Raw genomic sequence first — 16,115 nt, forward strand, 5'->3', positions numbered from 1 at the left:
ATTGAATTTCAGTGGATGAACTCATGAACTGATTGTATTGAATTCAGAGTTTCATGTCAAATCTTGTATTGAACTGAAATTGGTTTCTCCTTAAGTGAACATACTGAACGAAGAGACTACTAAAAATGTTGACGTATTTAAATCTCGATTAATCGTCTAATGGTCGAGAAAAATCATTCCATGAAATTTCTATTCAAGGATACTAGGCAGCTAAGTCCAAGTTCGGCTTAACCCTCTCTCCATACTATTAAAAAAGTAACGATTCTTTTTTTTTAATAAATCTGAAATAATTCAAGTAGTATATGTTTAAAGACTCTCAAATATTTGACAATAAACGTTTATACCCCGACATATGTGGTGCTCAAACTCGGAAACTTAAGGGGCAATAATTAACAACAAACCCCATAACCACTGAAGTCGTTTGTTCGCGAAAAAACTAATGATCTTTATATGAATTCCTTTTTGTAAACATTAAAATTAATTAGAACACATTCTCATAGCAAAAAAAAGAAAACACTTTCTATACAACCTAGAGTTGAAGGCATAACTTGTTGCATCAATCTTTGAAATATTAGAAAGGATAGGGATAAATTAAGCTGTTCTGGGCGCTCTAAGCTTCTCCCACCTAGAATAGATAAACCCCAACAAGGAATAGAAGACGGCCTTTAAAAAGGACACTATAAAGTTCCAACATGAAGATGGCCAATACCAAGGATATAACAGTCTAAAGAACAAACTTATTAGATGTCGAGGGTAACGTCCTACCTGCAAAATAACAATAACAACAGTCGTGATATGCTTAAAAAGAAACATTTTCTGCTATCATTGACGCATACAATAGACTTATCTAGGTTTCGCAAAATAAATGAACCTGTCAAGCTGCAACCTAACCTGATCTTATCGGGGCTATATACTCAAATAAACTTCTAACCTGTTAAGGGTTGTTCATATAAATTCCTAACATTTTAAAACGGTAACATAAGGATTAATGTTTTCATATACGCTCATGATATTAAGAGGGTTTGGGGTAGTTACTTCTTTGGCTTATTTAATGACGGTGCCTCTCTCTGTAGAGATAGTACCGTTGATGGGTCAGCCGACCATCATACTACGGCCAATGACTGCCATACAAGTAGGATTGATTTGAGGAAGTCAAAATGGCTCTTAGAAAGATGGGAAGGGACAAAGTTGTTGGTCCTGATCAAATTCCTATCACTGTTTGGTTGGCTCTAGGAGAAGAGGGAGTTAAGTGGTTGACCAACATCTTTAATATTATTTTAGAGACTGCCAAGATGCCAGAGGAGTGGAGAGAGTCCACGGTGATACCAATCTATAAGAATAAAGGAGATCCCCAACGTTGTGGTAACTACAGAGGTATTAAACTACTCAGTCATACCATGAAGCTATGGGAAAGGGTGATAGAGGCTAGGTTGAGACAAGTTACTAGGGTTTCGGAAAACCAATTTGGCTTTATGCCAGGCAGGTCTACCACGGAGGCGATTCATCTACTTCGACGACTTATGGAGAAATATAGGGAAAAGTCTAGAGATCTTCACATGGCGTTCATTGACCTTGAGAATGCTTATGATAGCGTTCCCCGAGATACGATCTGGAAGACTTTGGAAACGAGACGGATCCCAACTGCTTATATCCGGGCGATTCGTGATATGTATTGTAGATCTACTACACACGTCAGGACTTCAGTTGGCGACACCGAGGCATTCCCAGTGGAAATCGGACTCCACCAGGGGTCGGCTCTTAGCCCTTACATCTTCGCCTTGATTATGGACGTGCGACACCAGACGGTGTACCATGGTGTATGCTTTTCGCTGACGACATTGTCCTAGTTGCTGAAACAAAATCTGAGTTGAATAGTAGACTGGCTACCTGGAAGACTGCTTTGGAAGAAAAAGGTCTAAGGATCAATATTGAAAAGACAGAGTATTTATGTTCAAACTTCAGTGGGGACCAAAACGATAAGATGTAGAATTATGCATAGAAGGACACGTTCTCCCATCAAAGGATTGTTTCAAGTACCTAGGGTCTATGATACATAAAGATGGGGGTGTAGAAGATGACGTTACACACCGTATAAAAGCGGGATGGCTAAAGAGGAGGGCCGCTACTGGAGTTTTGTGTGACAAGAAGGTGCCTCTAAAACTTAAGGGAAAATTTTATAGAATGGCAATTAGACCAGCGCTGTTGTATGGATCAGAATGTTGGGCAACCAAGAAGGATCATGTAAGGAGGATAGAGGCCGCAAAAATGAGAATGCTTCGATGGACATGCGGTAGGACTCTGTGGGATATGACAACAAACTCTGCTATTAGGATGTCCTTGGGGGTGGTGCATGTTTCCGAAAAATTGAGGGAGGGAAGACTACGGTGGTTTGGGCATGTCCTTAGGCGACTACCGTCGGATGCGGTCAGGAGGGTAGAGTCGATTACAGTCGACGGTGCCAGAAGGAGAGGACGACCAAGGCGGAAGTGGGAAGACTGCTTGAGATCTGATTTGATGGATTTAGCCCTTACCGAGGACATGACCTCTGATAGGAAAGTATGGAGACTTAAGACTAGGGTAGTCGAGTAGTGTGGGTCACATCTCTAGGCTGTATCATCTCTGTCTTCTTTTAATGCCTTTGTAGTAATTTCCATGACTTCTACTTTTTATACGTTTATGTTATTGGTATTTATGAAGGCTTAGAACTGAGCTTGCTATCGTTGACTTCTGTGTAACATTCTCTTCACTTTTAAATTTAGTCGGGTCTTACGTTTCTGTCTATATGCAGAGATTTTCGCAGGGATTTTTTTGCAGGGATTACGACCCAAGTACAAACGTGCATATGATATTAATGACTTCATATGCATACTGTTCAACTATGTATTTATTTATACATGTAGTGCATTTTATCTATATTTTTAATTTTCTGACTACCGGAGGTCTTCCACGGAAGCTACTCTCAACCTGGCATTGGGGGCAGCCTACTACCCTACCTCCCCCTTACCTCATTGCATATGGGAATTGGGTTCTGTTGTTGTTGTTGTTGTTTTCAAATACGCTCAAGTACAAGCCTAAATTTGAAAATCAAGGGTGAATATGGTGCGGAGTGATTTTTCAATTAAAAATTCCGAGTTCACGTCAAGTCAGTTTATTCTTGTAATAATGAATAATATAAAAATTATACATATAATATTTTTGGACGGGTCAAGTTGGGAGTTGAGGATTTTTCTTCAGCGGTTGGGTTCAAAAGTAGGAGGCATAAAAATTGAATAGGCAGATGACAAAGAAACCACCCCGCCCCATTGCTATTGCCATCCCTTGATTTGCCTAAATGGGCAGATGACAAACAAAAATCAAATTCCCGATCGAAGCATCTTGTAAGAGTACCCTAAGATTCTACATACACGTAAACACGAACAGCTTATAAATATGCATCAGAGCAACTTTGATGCTAGTGATTGGGTACTTGGATCATTTATGGGTTACTCCTTTCCATTAGCATACTATTAAGGTCAGGGTTAACTCAGTTAATAAAGTCTAATTAACACAGTTCATTCATTCAAGTCCTGACAAACTCTATTTCAGAAGATAAAGAGGACTGTTTGGTTTGTTTTCTTTCAGAAAGATAAGTCACTGTAAATAGCAGTTCAAAAGGGTACTTACAGGGAAAAGGAAATCTAAGGCACCCCAAGCTGCATGACGGACAGCCCTTGTAGGATACATCGGACCACCAGGAGAAGTAAAGCTATACAGACAGGTTTTCAGCCTTGTACTTGTGGCCATTCTCAGTTCCATGCCTGCAGAAATTAAAAACTAAGGTCATATATGTGTATTCAGATACCCCATAATCTTAGAAGAAGTCGATGGTAATACCTTGGAGAACCTTACTCTGCGAAAGATAATGCAGTAGGACTGGCTCCACCTTTAATTTTTGAAGCTGGCAAAAGAAAATTTTCCAAAATGTGAATATGTTGATCGTTGCAATGGCTTTCAATTAAGGTGATAATGTTAAACAGGATCATTGAACATATGCCATGCAATCATGGAAATATGAAATTACCTGGTCGGTTAGTTCAATAACTACTATATCTGCTGGTCCACCAACCAGGAAAGCATTTGGAAAAGCAGGGCATTGCTTAACAAAGCTTTCAATCTTGTCAGCTGCATAGAATAACATGTTATAAGGAATATCACTACGCAAATTATATTTCAAAATCAAGGTTCCAAAAGAGGGAAATCCAACCTGAGTTGTAAAATAATATGAATCTTGAAAGTAAAAGGTATAGGTCTCGCTGGGCCTGAAAAATCACAAATTCTAGAGTCAGTTTTAGAAGATAAATGTCGCTAAGGAATCTTGATCAGAAAACAACAAGTAGACAAAGATCCAGAACTTGGCATTATCTTCTTTAAGATATACCAAAACAAGAGAGCAAAAATATTTGACCTGTACTGGAATTTTATTTAACCGAGCCGACTCCAATGCTACTTCGTCGAGGAGGTACTAAGTCCATAAAAGAAGAAAAGTGTTGACAGATGGATTCTCCAAAATAAAAAAATGAACAGAAACATGCAGTCCAAAGAGCTATATGTTTCTTTTAGGTTTACCTGAAAGAGAGATTGAAAACGCCTTGTATTGGATTGCACATCCATCCTGCATGCAAGCACAAAAATCCTCAACGCCTTGTAAGTGATGCCACTTTTTTAACAAGAATGACAATCATCATCATCCAACTTCTAAAGGTATTGGCATTTGGCAACATAACAAAAATCGTACTCAAGCATTACCAATTTGCATTCATACCAGAAACATTTGTTGCACCCTCAACAAGTGCAGAGGAATAACGTAGTTGTATGTCTGCATTATCCAGTTGAACTTCAAATAACTGTAGAAAGAAATATTGTTCAATGTAAAGAATCTCATCAAAGAGAACCAAAAAATCATTCACTGATTTTAAACAACATTTTTCTCGGTCAAGAATGTTATGATATCTTAATTGAAGAAATAAATGGAAAATAAAACAGCAAGTATAAAAATGAGTAATAACCAGTTACTAGTAGAAGCAAAAATTATTACTACCTAGCACTACTTCATGATAAAAATATGACATAACTAGATCTTTTGTGGTAATTTTAAGCCACATAACTCTTGATACATAGACGTCCATACCTGGAGTACATCAAACCCCAACTACATTTAGAGACTGTAAGGAGGAACTATAATTAGTATGGAAAAACAGTAAGAACTACACTATAATGTAGATTTTTCAGGCAATAATAAATTAGTTTGGTAACTTGTCACATCTTTATTTTGCTTTATTACTTTATCTGGTTAGGAAAACTCAATTATACCTGACCTAGCCACCACCATCCACAAAGTTGATAGCACCAAAAATAAGCAGCAGCAACAGCTAAATAACGTATATTCTCATTAAACTACCATTATACAAGCAGAATAGTCTCCAGTAAGGCAAGAATTTGAGTTCCATTGATTGAGCAATCAGATTGTAATTCCTGAAAGCTAGTCTGAATTCCATATCTTTCTTTATCATTAAAAATTTGGGGTAAGGGAGTAGGTGACACGTCTCAAATCCTAGTCTACGATGCCAGTGAACAGCTTTTATCAGGAGAAAAACTAAGTTCACCGGAGAAATTCCATGATGAAACGCAAAAAAGAACTATGAACAAATCAAAAGCTTGCTTACCCATTTATGGAATAGAAGGGAGAAAATGTGAGATGCAAATGACTGGCTCCATAGTTGCACAATCAAATCAAGGATCGGCTTTCCCCTCTCAGGCACTCGAACATAAAAATCCGCAAGGACATCATAAAAGCACAATCGACCATTAACACCGTACTCCGCAGAAGATATTGCACCTTCTTGACTACTTAGAATTATGCCTGTTTTAAAAATCCATACAAAGCAAACATTATGAGATATCCTCAAATCAAATAAAAAAGCAGGACAACTTGAAAATGAACTATTTGGTGGACGCAATTCAATATGGGCCAAAAAGAATTAAACGAGTTAATGAATCTTAGCTAACCTTTGGCTCGATCATCGACTTCCAAAGCTATATCGGCGAATAATTCTTGTAATAAATTGCGTCTCTGCGATGGAGACGCTAATGCCTGCAGTGAATTTGAATATACATAGATCAAGAAACTCTTAAACGCAGTATTTATGATCAACTTGGAAAAAAATAATAGTATAAGACTTTCCAGAGTCCAGAATACAACAACAACAACAACAAAATCCAATTCCCATATGTATGGGGTAAGGGGAGGTAGGGTAGTAGGCTGCCCCCAACGCCAGGTTGAGAATAGCTTCCGTGAAAGACCTCCGGCAGTCAGAAAATTAAAAATATAGATAAAATGCAATGCATGTATAAATAATTACATAAATACATAGCTAAACAGTATTCATATGCAGTCATTAATATCATATGAGCTTCTGTAATGGGGAGTAATCCCTGCAAAATAACTCCTGCGAAAGAGTCTCTGTATATAGACAGAAACCTAAGACCCGGCTAAAATTAACAGAGGAAACATGATGAGAATGATACACATGAGACAACGATAGTATAAGACTTTCCAGAGTCCAGAATGTTACCCTAATATACGCTCTCTCTCTATTTTAAGGATAAAGAAAACAAATTAAAAGAGAGATTTGGAAAGGAAAATGAAAGACCTAAACTAAATTCCGCTTTACGTTCCATTATATCCAGAAACAAAAAGAGGAAGAGATAAAACAGAAAACGAACCCGCTGAAGCTTTTTCTGGATTTCTAGGGAGAGCGCGTTGAGATAAGCGGAGCTTTGAGGCCTTGAGGAAGCGTCTTGTTGCTGCATTTTTTTCTGCTTCTTATGTTAAGATCTCAACAGGAAGAAAACTAAAATCTATCATTCGACAGAGAGAGATTTCAAATCGAGTTTGATCCAATCAAAGAGCAACGATATCTTTTTCTTCGATAATTAGCCGTTTTGGCCTAAACCGTACGGGACGCAAGGCACGGAATTTCATAAAAGCTTACCCAATAATATAATCCTCTCTCTCTCTTCTTTTCAATAATGGAAACAAACTACGAGCTCTGATGATGAGCAGTTTGATGTCGTGCGGTAACGTTCAAAACCTTTCCACGTGTGGATTTCATTTCGTGACATTTTCCGTTTCTCTAAATAGAAGCAATCAATGGTTAACACAATGGGCTACGTGTAATTAAATTGAGCCATTGAATTTTGATACGTGCAGTCTGAAAATTTCTTGCGTTTTAGTTTCTACCCATCTCACTACAGCTGCAAGTTTATTTCGATTTTCTGTACTCTAAAAAGAGTCCGTTATTAGAAAAACAAAGAGCAAACAATTTTATTTAGTGATATTGCAAATAAATAATGCAGTCTATTCATCAAATTCATTATTATTTAATTTAAATCATTTCATCATTAAAATTAATGTAAATTAAATAATAATAAAATAATAAATATGCTGAATTAACCTTTATATTAGAATTATAAAGGATGGATCCAAGGGACAGGCGAGGATAATTAATCAATTGAAAATTTAAAATTATCATATATTTTAAATTTTTCTATATATTTTTTTTATTGAAAATCTATTTTAGTCCTTAGAAATTTATAAATTTATCCTCTAACATAAAATTATGTGTCCGTCATTAACTGTAACATTATTCAATCAAATTTCTACTCCATAAAATTAACAGATTTTTTTCCAACAATTACAACGATCATTTTACTGAAGTAGCATATTTATTTTCAACTTTTACGATAACGATCATTTTACTTATTTTCCCCTTTTTTTCATTTCAAAAGCACTTAAAACCAAAATACAATTCACACTGTAGTACAAGTACTCGTATAATAGTTTTGCCTTCCTCTGCATATGGATTGTATTATGGATTTTATATTAAAGATAAATTTATGTTCAACATAAATGACTAAATAAAAGTTCGTTTGAGAATACAAATCAAATGGGAGGCCGGCCGAGATCATTAAAGCCCAAAGGTGATGGCGGGACTCATAAGCTACGTACTGTGAAGATTGACTGCAGCCATTAGCATTCTTCTAGTTCTAGGGGCAGATGTATGTAGTTCCTAAAGACAATAATCGTATATCTATTATTTTTTAAAAAGTATCAAATTTAATTTAATATTTTGTGGAGAATGAAAAATTTAATTTAAGGCAATGATTTAGAAGCTTCCCAGGGCGAAATCAAGCGCATTTGTTGTAATATCCACTATTTATATTACAAATGAAAAGTAAACTGACTGTAACTAATTTCTAACTATCATAAAAAATCTAACTACTTCTGAACTGTACAAACAACTCTCAACACTCCCCTCAAGTTGGTGGTTAAAAATATTTTTAACTCCCAACATGGATAGAAGATGATTGTGTTGTTGAATTCTTAAGGCCTTTGTCATAACGTCTACAAGTTGATTTGATGAAGCCACATGTTCTGTGTGAATGATCTTTTCTTGAATTTTATCTCTTATGAAATGACAATCCACTTCAATATGTTTGGTTCTTTCGTGAAACACTGGATTGGTCGATATTTGCAACGTTGCTTTACTATCATAATATAGCTTAGTAGACTGCTGTTCATCCACACCATGTTCATTAAGCAATCCTTTTAACCAAATAATTACAGTTGCTGTCATTGCCATTGCCTTGCTACATTGTTCTGTTTTTAAGATTTCCAGGACACTAAAGAACCTCCCAGCTTTATACAAAAACCGGTAATTGACCTCCTGGACATAGGACATGATGCCCAATCAACATCACAATATGCTGATACAGTACTGTCTCCTGTAGCTGGCAAAAAAATTCTTAGTCCCGGTTCCCTTTTTAAGTACCTAACAATCCTCAACGCTGTCTCTTAAGTGTGTTTTTTTTTGGTACTTGCATAAATTGACTCAAGTAGCGAACAACATACATAATATCTAGGTGAGTGTGTGTTAGATAAATTAATTTTCCTATCAACCTTTGAAAAAGACCTTTTTCCTTTACAGGGACTTCATCGTTTTGCTGCAAGCCTTCATCATACTCAGCTGTGGTCAATTCAAATTTTGTTCTATTGGCGTAGAAGCTGATTTAGCATTCCTTAAACCGGTATCCTCTATCAATTCAAAAACATACTTCATTTGGTTCAAAAATATCCCTTCTTTGGATCTTCGTATCTCAAAACCAAGGAAAAAATTCAACTCTCCCAGATCTTTCATTCTAAATTTCATATTCAAAATGTGCTTCAAATCATTGATCATGTCCATGTCATTTCCACTAAGAAGCAAATTATCCACATAAATCAACAATATTGCTATCTTAATATTCTGCTTCTTTGTGAACAAAGAGTAGTCATGTTTTCTCTGAACATAACCAACATCTAATAAGGCTTCTGTCAGCTTCATGTTCCATTGTCAAGAAGCTTGTTTTAACCCGTAAATAGATTTTCTCAGCCTACAATCCTGAGACTGCCCCTGGCTGCAAAAACCCTCAAGAAGCTGCATGTATACTTCCTCATTCAAATCACCTTGCAAGAAGGCATTATAGACATCCATTTGTAGCAAAGGCCAACTCTTTAAAGAAGCAAGAGCAAGCATAGTTCGAACATTTACAAATTTGGCAACTAGGGAAAACGTGTCAACAAAGTCAATTCATTATCGCTGATTGTAACCTTTAGCCACCAGTCAGGCCTTAAATATTTCAATCTCACGAAAAGCCTTATATTTGATTCGAAACACCCATTTGCAACCAATGGTTTCTTTCCTAGAGGCAATGGTACAACGGACCAAGTGCCATTAGACTCAATCCTGAATTTCTTCCTTCATGGCCTCAACCCAAGCAGGATTTTTAAGGGCTTCAGCATAAGTTTGTGGCTGAGAATAATTCGAAATGGTGGAAAGAAACAATTGAGTATCCGATGGAAGATGTGAATATGTAATATTGTTGGAAATAAAATACCGGGCAGAATCAAACGATTGGCAAGAATGAGAATAATCACGTAACCAAATAGAATACTTAACAACACGAGAAGAACGCCTAAGACACAATTCATCAGAAGGAACGGATGAGGGGGTATACTTATTGATTCTGAAGAAATTGAAGAATGAATAATCAGGTTAGAGGTTGACTGAGAACGAATGGTAGAATAAGAATCTGGTTGTGGAACAAGAGAAGAACAAGCTGGTTGAGAAACAAATGGAGAAAATGGAGAAAAGTCTAACTGAGAAGCATTAGTGGAAGGCGGCAATGTTAGAACCAGAAACTAAGAATCATCAATATGTGGATGAAGGAGTTTTAAAAGAGAAAATGGTATCATGACACACAATATCTCGATTAACAAAAAACTGTTTGGTGGCAATATTAAAAAGTAGGTAACCTTTTTGGGTTGAAGAATAGCCCATAAAAATTAAGGGAATGCGAACACGGAAAACGAAAAGCCTAGCCATATCTAAAAGATGTTGATGCTTTCGTTCAGCAACTCCATTCTGTTGAGGAGTGCAAACACAGAAACTTTGATGTATGATTTCTAAAGAAGAAAACAAGGGAGAACATTCTGAATTAAAAAATTTAGACCCATTGTCACTACGAATAGTTTTGATAGTAACATTAAAATGATTTTGGATAAGAGATATAAAATTTTTCAGAATAAGAATAACATCAGACCTCAACATCAGGAAGTATACCCAAGTCAACCGAGAGAAATCATTAACTATAGTTAGGAAAAACGATGGCCTCGATGCGTACAAATTCAATAAGGGCCCCAGATATCAATAAGGATTAGCTGAAAAATAGAAACAGTTTAGGAGGTACTTAAAGGAAAAGGCAATCTATGTTGCTTTGCTAAGGGACAAGCAAGGTAACTTTTAACAGATTCCATATTCAATTTAATATCAGAAGGTAAAGAAAGTTTAAGCATTTTCATAGGAGAAGTGTGACCCAAACGAGCATGTCATAAGTATATATTATTAGTAGAAGAATGCATACAACCAGTATCAGGATGTAAAACACCAGAATCAGAACCTAATGATCTGGAAGTACTAGCAAAGGTCAAATTTGAATTTGAAACAGAAACTTGAGAAAGACAAGAAGACAAACCAGATGAAGAAAAAAAACCAAACTCATATAAGCCTCCAGACCTTTTACCAATCGCCATTATTTCCAGTATAAAGATCCTGTAACAAACAGAAATCAAAATAGTGTTAGAGTAAGCCCAAAGACTAATCATATGATGATTATATTGTCATAGATTATTTATCATATTTATTAAATAAAGACATTACTGTTATTTTCTTTTATTATATTTTTGTGCATTAAATAAGCTAAAAGATAGTAATGTTCATATAATAATATGGTTATTATTAAATGATCCTTAGTCAATTATTATTATAGGCATGGACAGTAATAATACACTTAAGACTAACATGTTATTGATTGATGACAATGAGCTGTCATTGACATAGAGATGTCAGAATTCATACATGAATTTTATCTCTAATGAAATGACAATCCACTTCAATATGTTTGGTTCTTTCGTGAAACACTGGATTGGTCGATATTTGCAACGCTGCTTTACTATCATAATATAGCTTAGTAAACTGCTGTTCATCCACACCATGTTCATTAAGCAATCCTTTTAACCATATGATTACAGTTGCTGTCATTGCCATTGCCTTGCTACAGTGTTCTGTTTTTAAGATTTCCAGGACACTAAAGAACCTCCCAGCTTTATACAAAAACCGGTAATTGACCTCCTGGACATAGGACATGATGCCCAATCAACATCACAATATGCTGATACAGTACTGTCTCCTGTAGCTGGCAAAAAAATTCTTTGTCCCGGTTCCCTTTTTAAGTACCTAACAATCCTCAACGCTGTCTCTTATGTGTGTTTTTTTGGTAGCTGCATAAATTGACTCAAGTAGCGAACAACATACATAATATCTAGGCGAGTGTGTGTTAGATAGATTAATTTTCCTATCAACCTTTGAAAAAGACCTTTTTCCTTTACAGGGACTTCATCGTTTTGCTGCAAGCCTTCATCATACTCGGCTGTGGTCAATTTCAAATTTTGTTCTATTGGCGTAGAAGCTGATTTAGCATTCCTTAAACCGGTATCCTCTATCAATTCAAAAACATACTTCATTTGGTTAAAAAATATCCCTTCTTTGGATCTCAGTATCTCAAAACCAAGGAAAAATTTCAACTCTCCTAGATCTTTCATTCTAAATTTCATATTCAAAATTTTCTTCAAGTCAATGATCATGTCCATGTCATTTCCACTAAGAAGCAAATTATCCATGTAGACACTAATTTTTCCATTTTAAAATTATTATTATTATTATTATTATTATTATTATATTATTATTATTAACAAATAATTACAAGCCCAAACCCGAAGTCCGATTACAAATGGATCACAAACCCAATTCAGCCCAAGTCCAGAACCGATCTAAGATATTAACCCTAAACAGATTAGGGTTTTTTCTATAATCGCCGCTCTTTTCAACCGTTGGGTCTAGCCTTGATCCAACGGTCCAGATAGTCCCCGCATAAAATCCTAGGGTATCATAACCCTAGGGCCGCGCGGCCGCGGCCTTCACGTCCACACTCCACTGTCGACGCTGCCGCCTCGTCGAAGACTCCAGAAGCGTCACGAAGCCACACACGTCGATGCCCTATGGTGAGTCACCACCATAGTTCGGTGACTCACCTCGAGGGCCACTCTTTACCCGGTCCAAGGAGAACACCATCGATGGCTATAAAAGCCATCGACCGAGCCTGCAAAAAAGGGACAACGACAAGCGACAGAGCAAGAACGAAGAAGCAAGATACGAACGAGGACAACAAGGTACCAAAAAACCCAACAACAAACAACCATATATACAACAAACGAAGGAAGAGAAGCAACTTACCCTCGGAAAGCCCAAACGTCGTCGGAAACCGTGTGAAAACCGAGGTAAAACCGTCGGTTTTTTATAGATCTACTAATTTTGGGGGGCTTTTAGGAGAAATAAAAACCGGATTCGGTTTTGGGTTGAAGAGATCTACGATTTGGTGTAGATCTGTAATTTCCGGCCACCGTGTATGGTGGCCGGTGGTGGCGATCACCATCGGAGCACGGTGGCCGACAGTTACCGGAATTCCCTCCAACGAGGGAAATATAGAGAGAGACGAGAGAGTTCTCTCGAAAGAGAGAGAACCAGAAATAAAGAAAAGAGAGAAATAGCCTTTGAAGGTCGGTTATAGGGTATTTATACCCTCATCAAAATGACGCCGTTTTGACGAGGGTATGTGTGTAATTTCCCACGTAGGTAAATTATACCCGCGCAATCACTACAGTTTGTACTCTTTGCAATTTAGTCACTGAAAGCAATTTTTGAACTTTTTAATTTGGTATTCGAATTTCTGTTTATTATAATTTAGTCCCTAACATAATTATATATATTTTAGGTAAAATAACAGATTTAGTCCTTTAATTTTATTAATTTATATTTTAATTCCGAATTAATTAATTATGAATAAATTACACTATTAGTAATTATTTTTTATAATAATTTGAATTATAGCCTTTAATTTTGATATTTTACATTTTAGTCACTGATATTTTAATTATTTTCATTTTTGACCATAAATTTTATTACTTTTTAATTTAATCTTATATTTTTAATTTCTTTCAATTTGGTCATTATTTAATTACAATTTTTTATTATTACCCTATATGTTTTAATATTTTAAATATTGTATTTAATTATTATTTTATTTCATATAAATATATTTAATTAAATATATATATAATTAAATAATAATATTTATTTATTTTTTAATATTAAGAAATAGATTGTCTTAAAGTAACTAGATGTCATTTTCTGATATTTTTAAATAAATAAAATATTATATTATATTTAATTTACTTTTATTTAAATTATCATATTTTCTAATATTTATTTATTTTTTAATATCAAAGAAATGGGCTGTCTTAAAGCAACTATATGTCATTTTCTTATATTTTTTAAATAAATAAATATTTTATTTATAATTTATAAAAATCATTTTACATATGTTTCAGCGATTGAATCTGGAATAAGAGGATCATAAATTAAATTTATATTTGAATTATTAAATTCTATTATTACTAAAAAGAACAAACTTTTGGTTATACACATACCAGTTTATATTTTAAATAGTTTTGTTTTCTTAAAAACCTTTTTGAAAGATGATTTTTAGGTATTCGACTTACCTAACCCAAAAAGTCGATGGCGACTCCAAAACATTTCAATAAAAACCATTTATTTATTTACTTACTTTTCCGCCAAGGAAAATTCGTGCCCGGGCGAAAATCGGTTACGACAGCTTGGCGACTCCGCTGGGAAACCCTAGTCAAACCTAAGTCGATTATATATTGTCTCTATAATTAATTATGAATTCAATTTTATTTAATTTATGATTCTTTTGATTTCTTTCAATTTATTTTATACTCTTTTATATTTGATTGCTTTTTAGATATTAATTTTTGTGTGAAAATTTCTCCTCACACACAACACTTGCATTACATAAACATAAGCTCTATAATTGAGCTCTTTTCTTTTTAAGTGGGAGTGAAAGCGACGTCTTCGTGAGAATTTATTCTCCGTGTCAGGCATAGGGAAATGTGTCCCCTCGAATTGAACTCGATTCGCTTAAGTTTGTAATGGACTAGGATTGAGGGTTTGGCAGCCCAAGGGGGCACCAACAAGGACAATTCGAGTACCTTTACTCTTAGAACCGAAACCTTGCATATAATAAACCCTATAAATTCACCTGATCTTAGATATTACTGACACTCTGTCTGTAGGTTTACACAAAGGAGAAATAAGCTCTAGCTTTTAATTTATTTAATTTATTATTTTTTTCTCTCTCTGAATAAATACATGCGAACTAGAAATCATGCGGTTAGGTTAATTTTTCCCAACAAAGCATGGAACTAGAAAGCACGAGGTTAGGATTTATACCTTGATAGATAGAATCTTTTCTTTCCATTAGTTGGTACTAACCATTTTATTTTTTCTTATTGTTATCTATTTTGTAGATACATTTTATTTTACTCTAACTTGTTTATATGGATTTCTTGTGCATTTGCATTGCGTGATCATGTCATAACCAGAAGGTGTTGATTCGAGAGAGTGTTTATCAAATTGAAAAGTTTTCATAAATGGACAAAAATTTTTATGATCAAGAAAACTATGACGCAACCAAAGAATGTCATTCTGAGGGAGCTCCAAGGATGGAAGAGAACTATGCACCCAAAGATCGTATACCCGTTGAAGAGCAAAAGGATATACGAGAAATAAGAGAGAATATGTCCAAGATGATGGTTAGAATATCTGTTTTGGCCAAAGGAAAAGAGATTCCTGCACAAAAAGAGAGAGAGCTCAATGAATATAATCCTACAATTTCAGATATGCAAGGGACTTCTGATCCTAACCAATTTGAGAAATTACAGACAATCATCATTTGCATTCACAAATTGTCTGGAGATACCCAAGAAATGGTGACAACTGTAAAAGCTCCCATAAATGGGAATAAATCATGTAATCTAAAATCGTCAAGGTTTAGTCTGCTCCCGACGTCTGAAACTCAGGTTTAATCCAGGATAAAAGGTGGTTCTCATTTCGATACTATCCCTATATCGTATGAGGAGTTGTACGAGAATCTACTTGAAGCACGAGAAGCGTCTCCTCATTATATGAAACTGTTTCAACCTCTGTATCCGAATTGGTATGACATCAATGCTTATTGTGAATATTATGCCGGAGCTCAAAGACATACAATTAAGAATTACCTTGCCTTCAAATATCGAGTCCAATGTATTTTGGATCATGGAATCTTAGAGTTTATGATCAATGATCAACTTAGTTTGGTAACTGAAGGTCCTGCTAGATTAATACCAAAAGTGTTCAAAAGTAAGAGTATCAGTAGGGGCGTCCAGAAGAAAGAAGATTTGCTGAGGTTCGAGGCTCAAATACGTCATTTAAAGATTGAAAACGATAAATTGAGCACATAAATAGAAACCATGCATGAGGATTTCCAAAAGGTTAGTCAAGCCTTTAAAAATGTTGGTA

General features: G+C 35.4%; 1 protein-coding gene across 1 annotated transcript; it reads right to left on the reverse strand.

Moving 5' to 3' along the window:
• Nucleotides 1-499: 499 nt before the first annotated feature.
• On the reverse strand, nt 500-7,025 carry LOC120119236. Its single transcript, XM_039139084.1, has 11 exons — nt 6,763-7,025; nt 6,046-6,130; nt 5,703-5,899; nt 4,786-4,883; nt 4,606-4,651; nt 4,445-4,501; nt 4,244-4,298; nt 4,061-4,161; nt 3,874-3,937; nt 3,664-3,797; nt 500-765 (listed from the first exon to the last, which is right to left on the reverse strand). The coding sequence occupies exons 1-11, from the start codon at nt 6,847-6,849 to the stop codon at nt 592-594; spliced, it is 1,098 nt and encodes a 365-aa protein (XP_038995015.1). The 5' UTR covers nt 6,850-7,025; the 3' UTR covers nt 500-591.
• Between the last annotated feature and the right edge of the window lie 9,090 nt (nt 7,026-16,115).

This window comes from Hibiscus syriacus, unplaced genomic scaffold (genome assembly GCF_006381635.1).
Source record: "Hibiscus syriacus cultivar Baekdansim isolate YM2019G1 unplaced genomic scaffold, ASM638163v2 tig00000991_pilon, whole genome shotgun sequence".
Classification (NCBI taxonomy): domain Eukaryota; kingdom Viridiplantae; phylum Streptophyta; class Magnoliopsida; order Malvales; family Malvaceae; genus Hibiscus; species Hibiscus syriacus.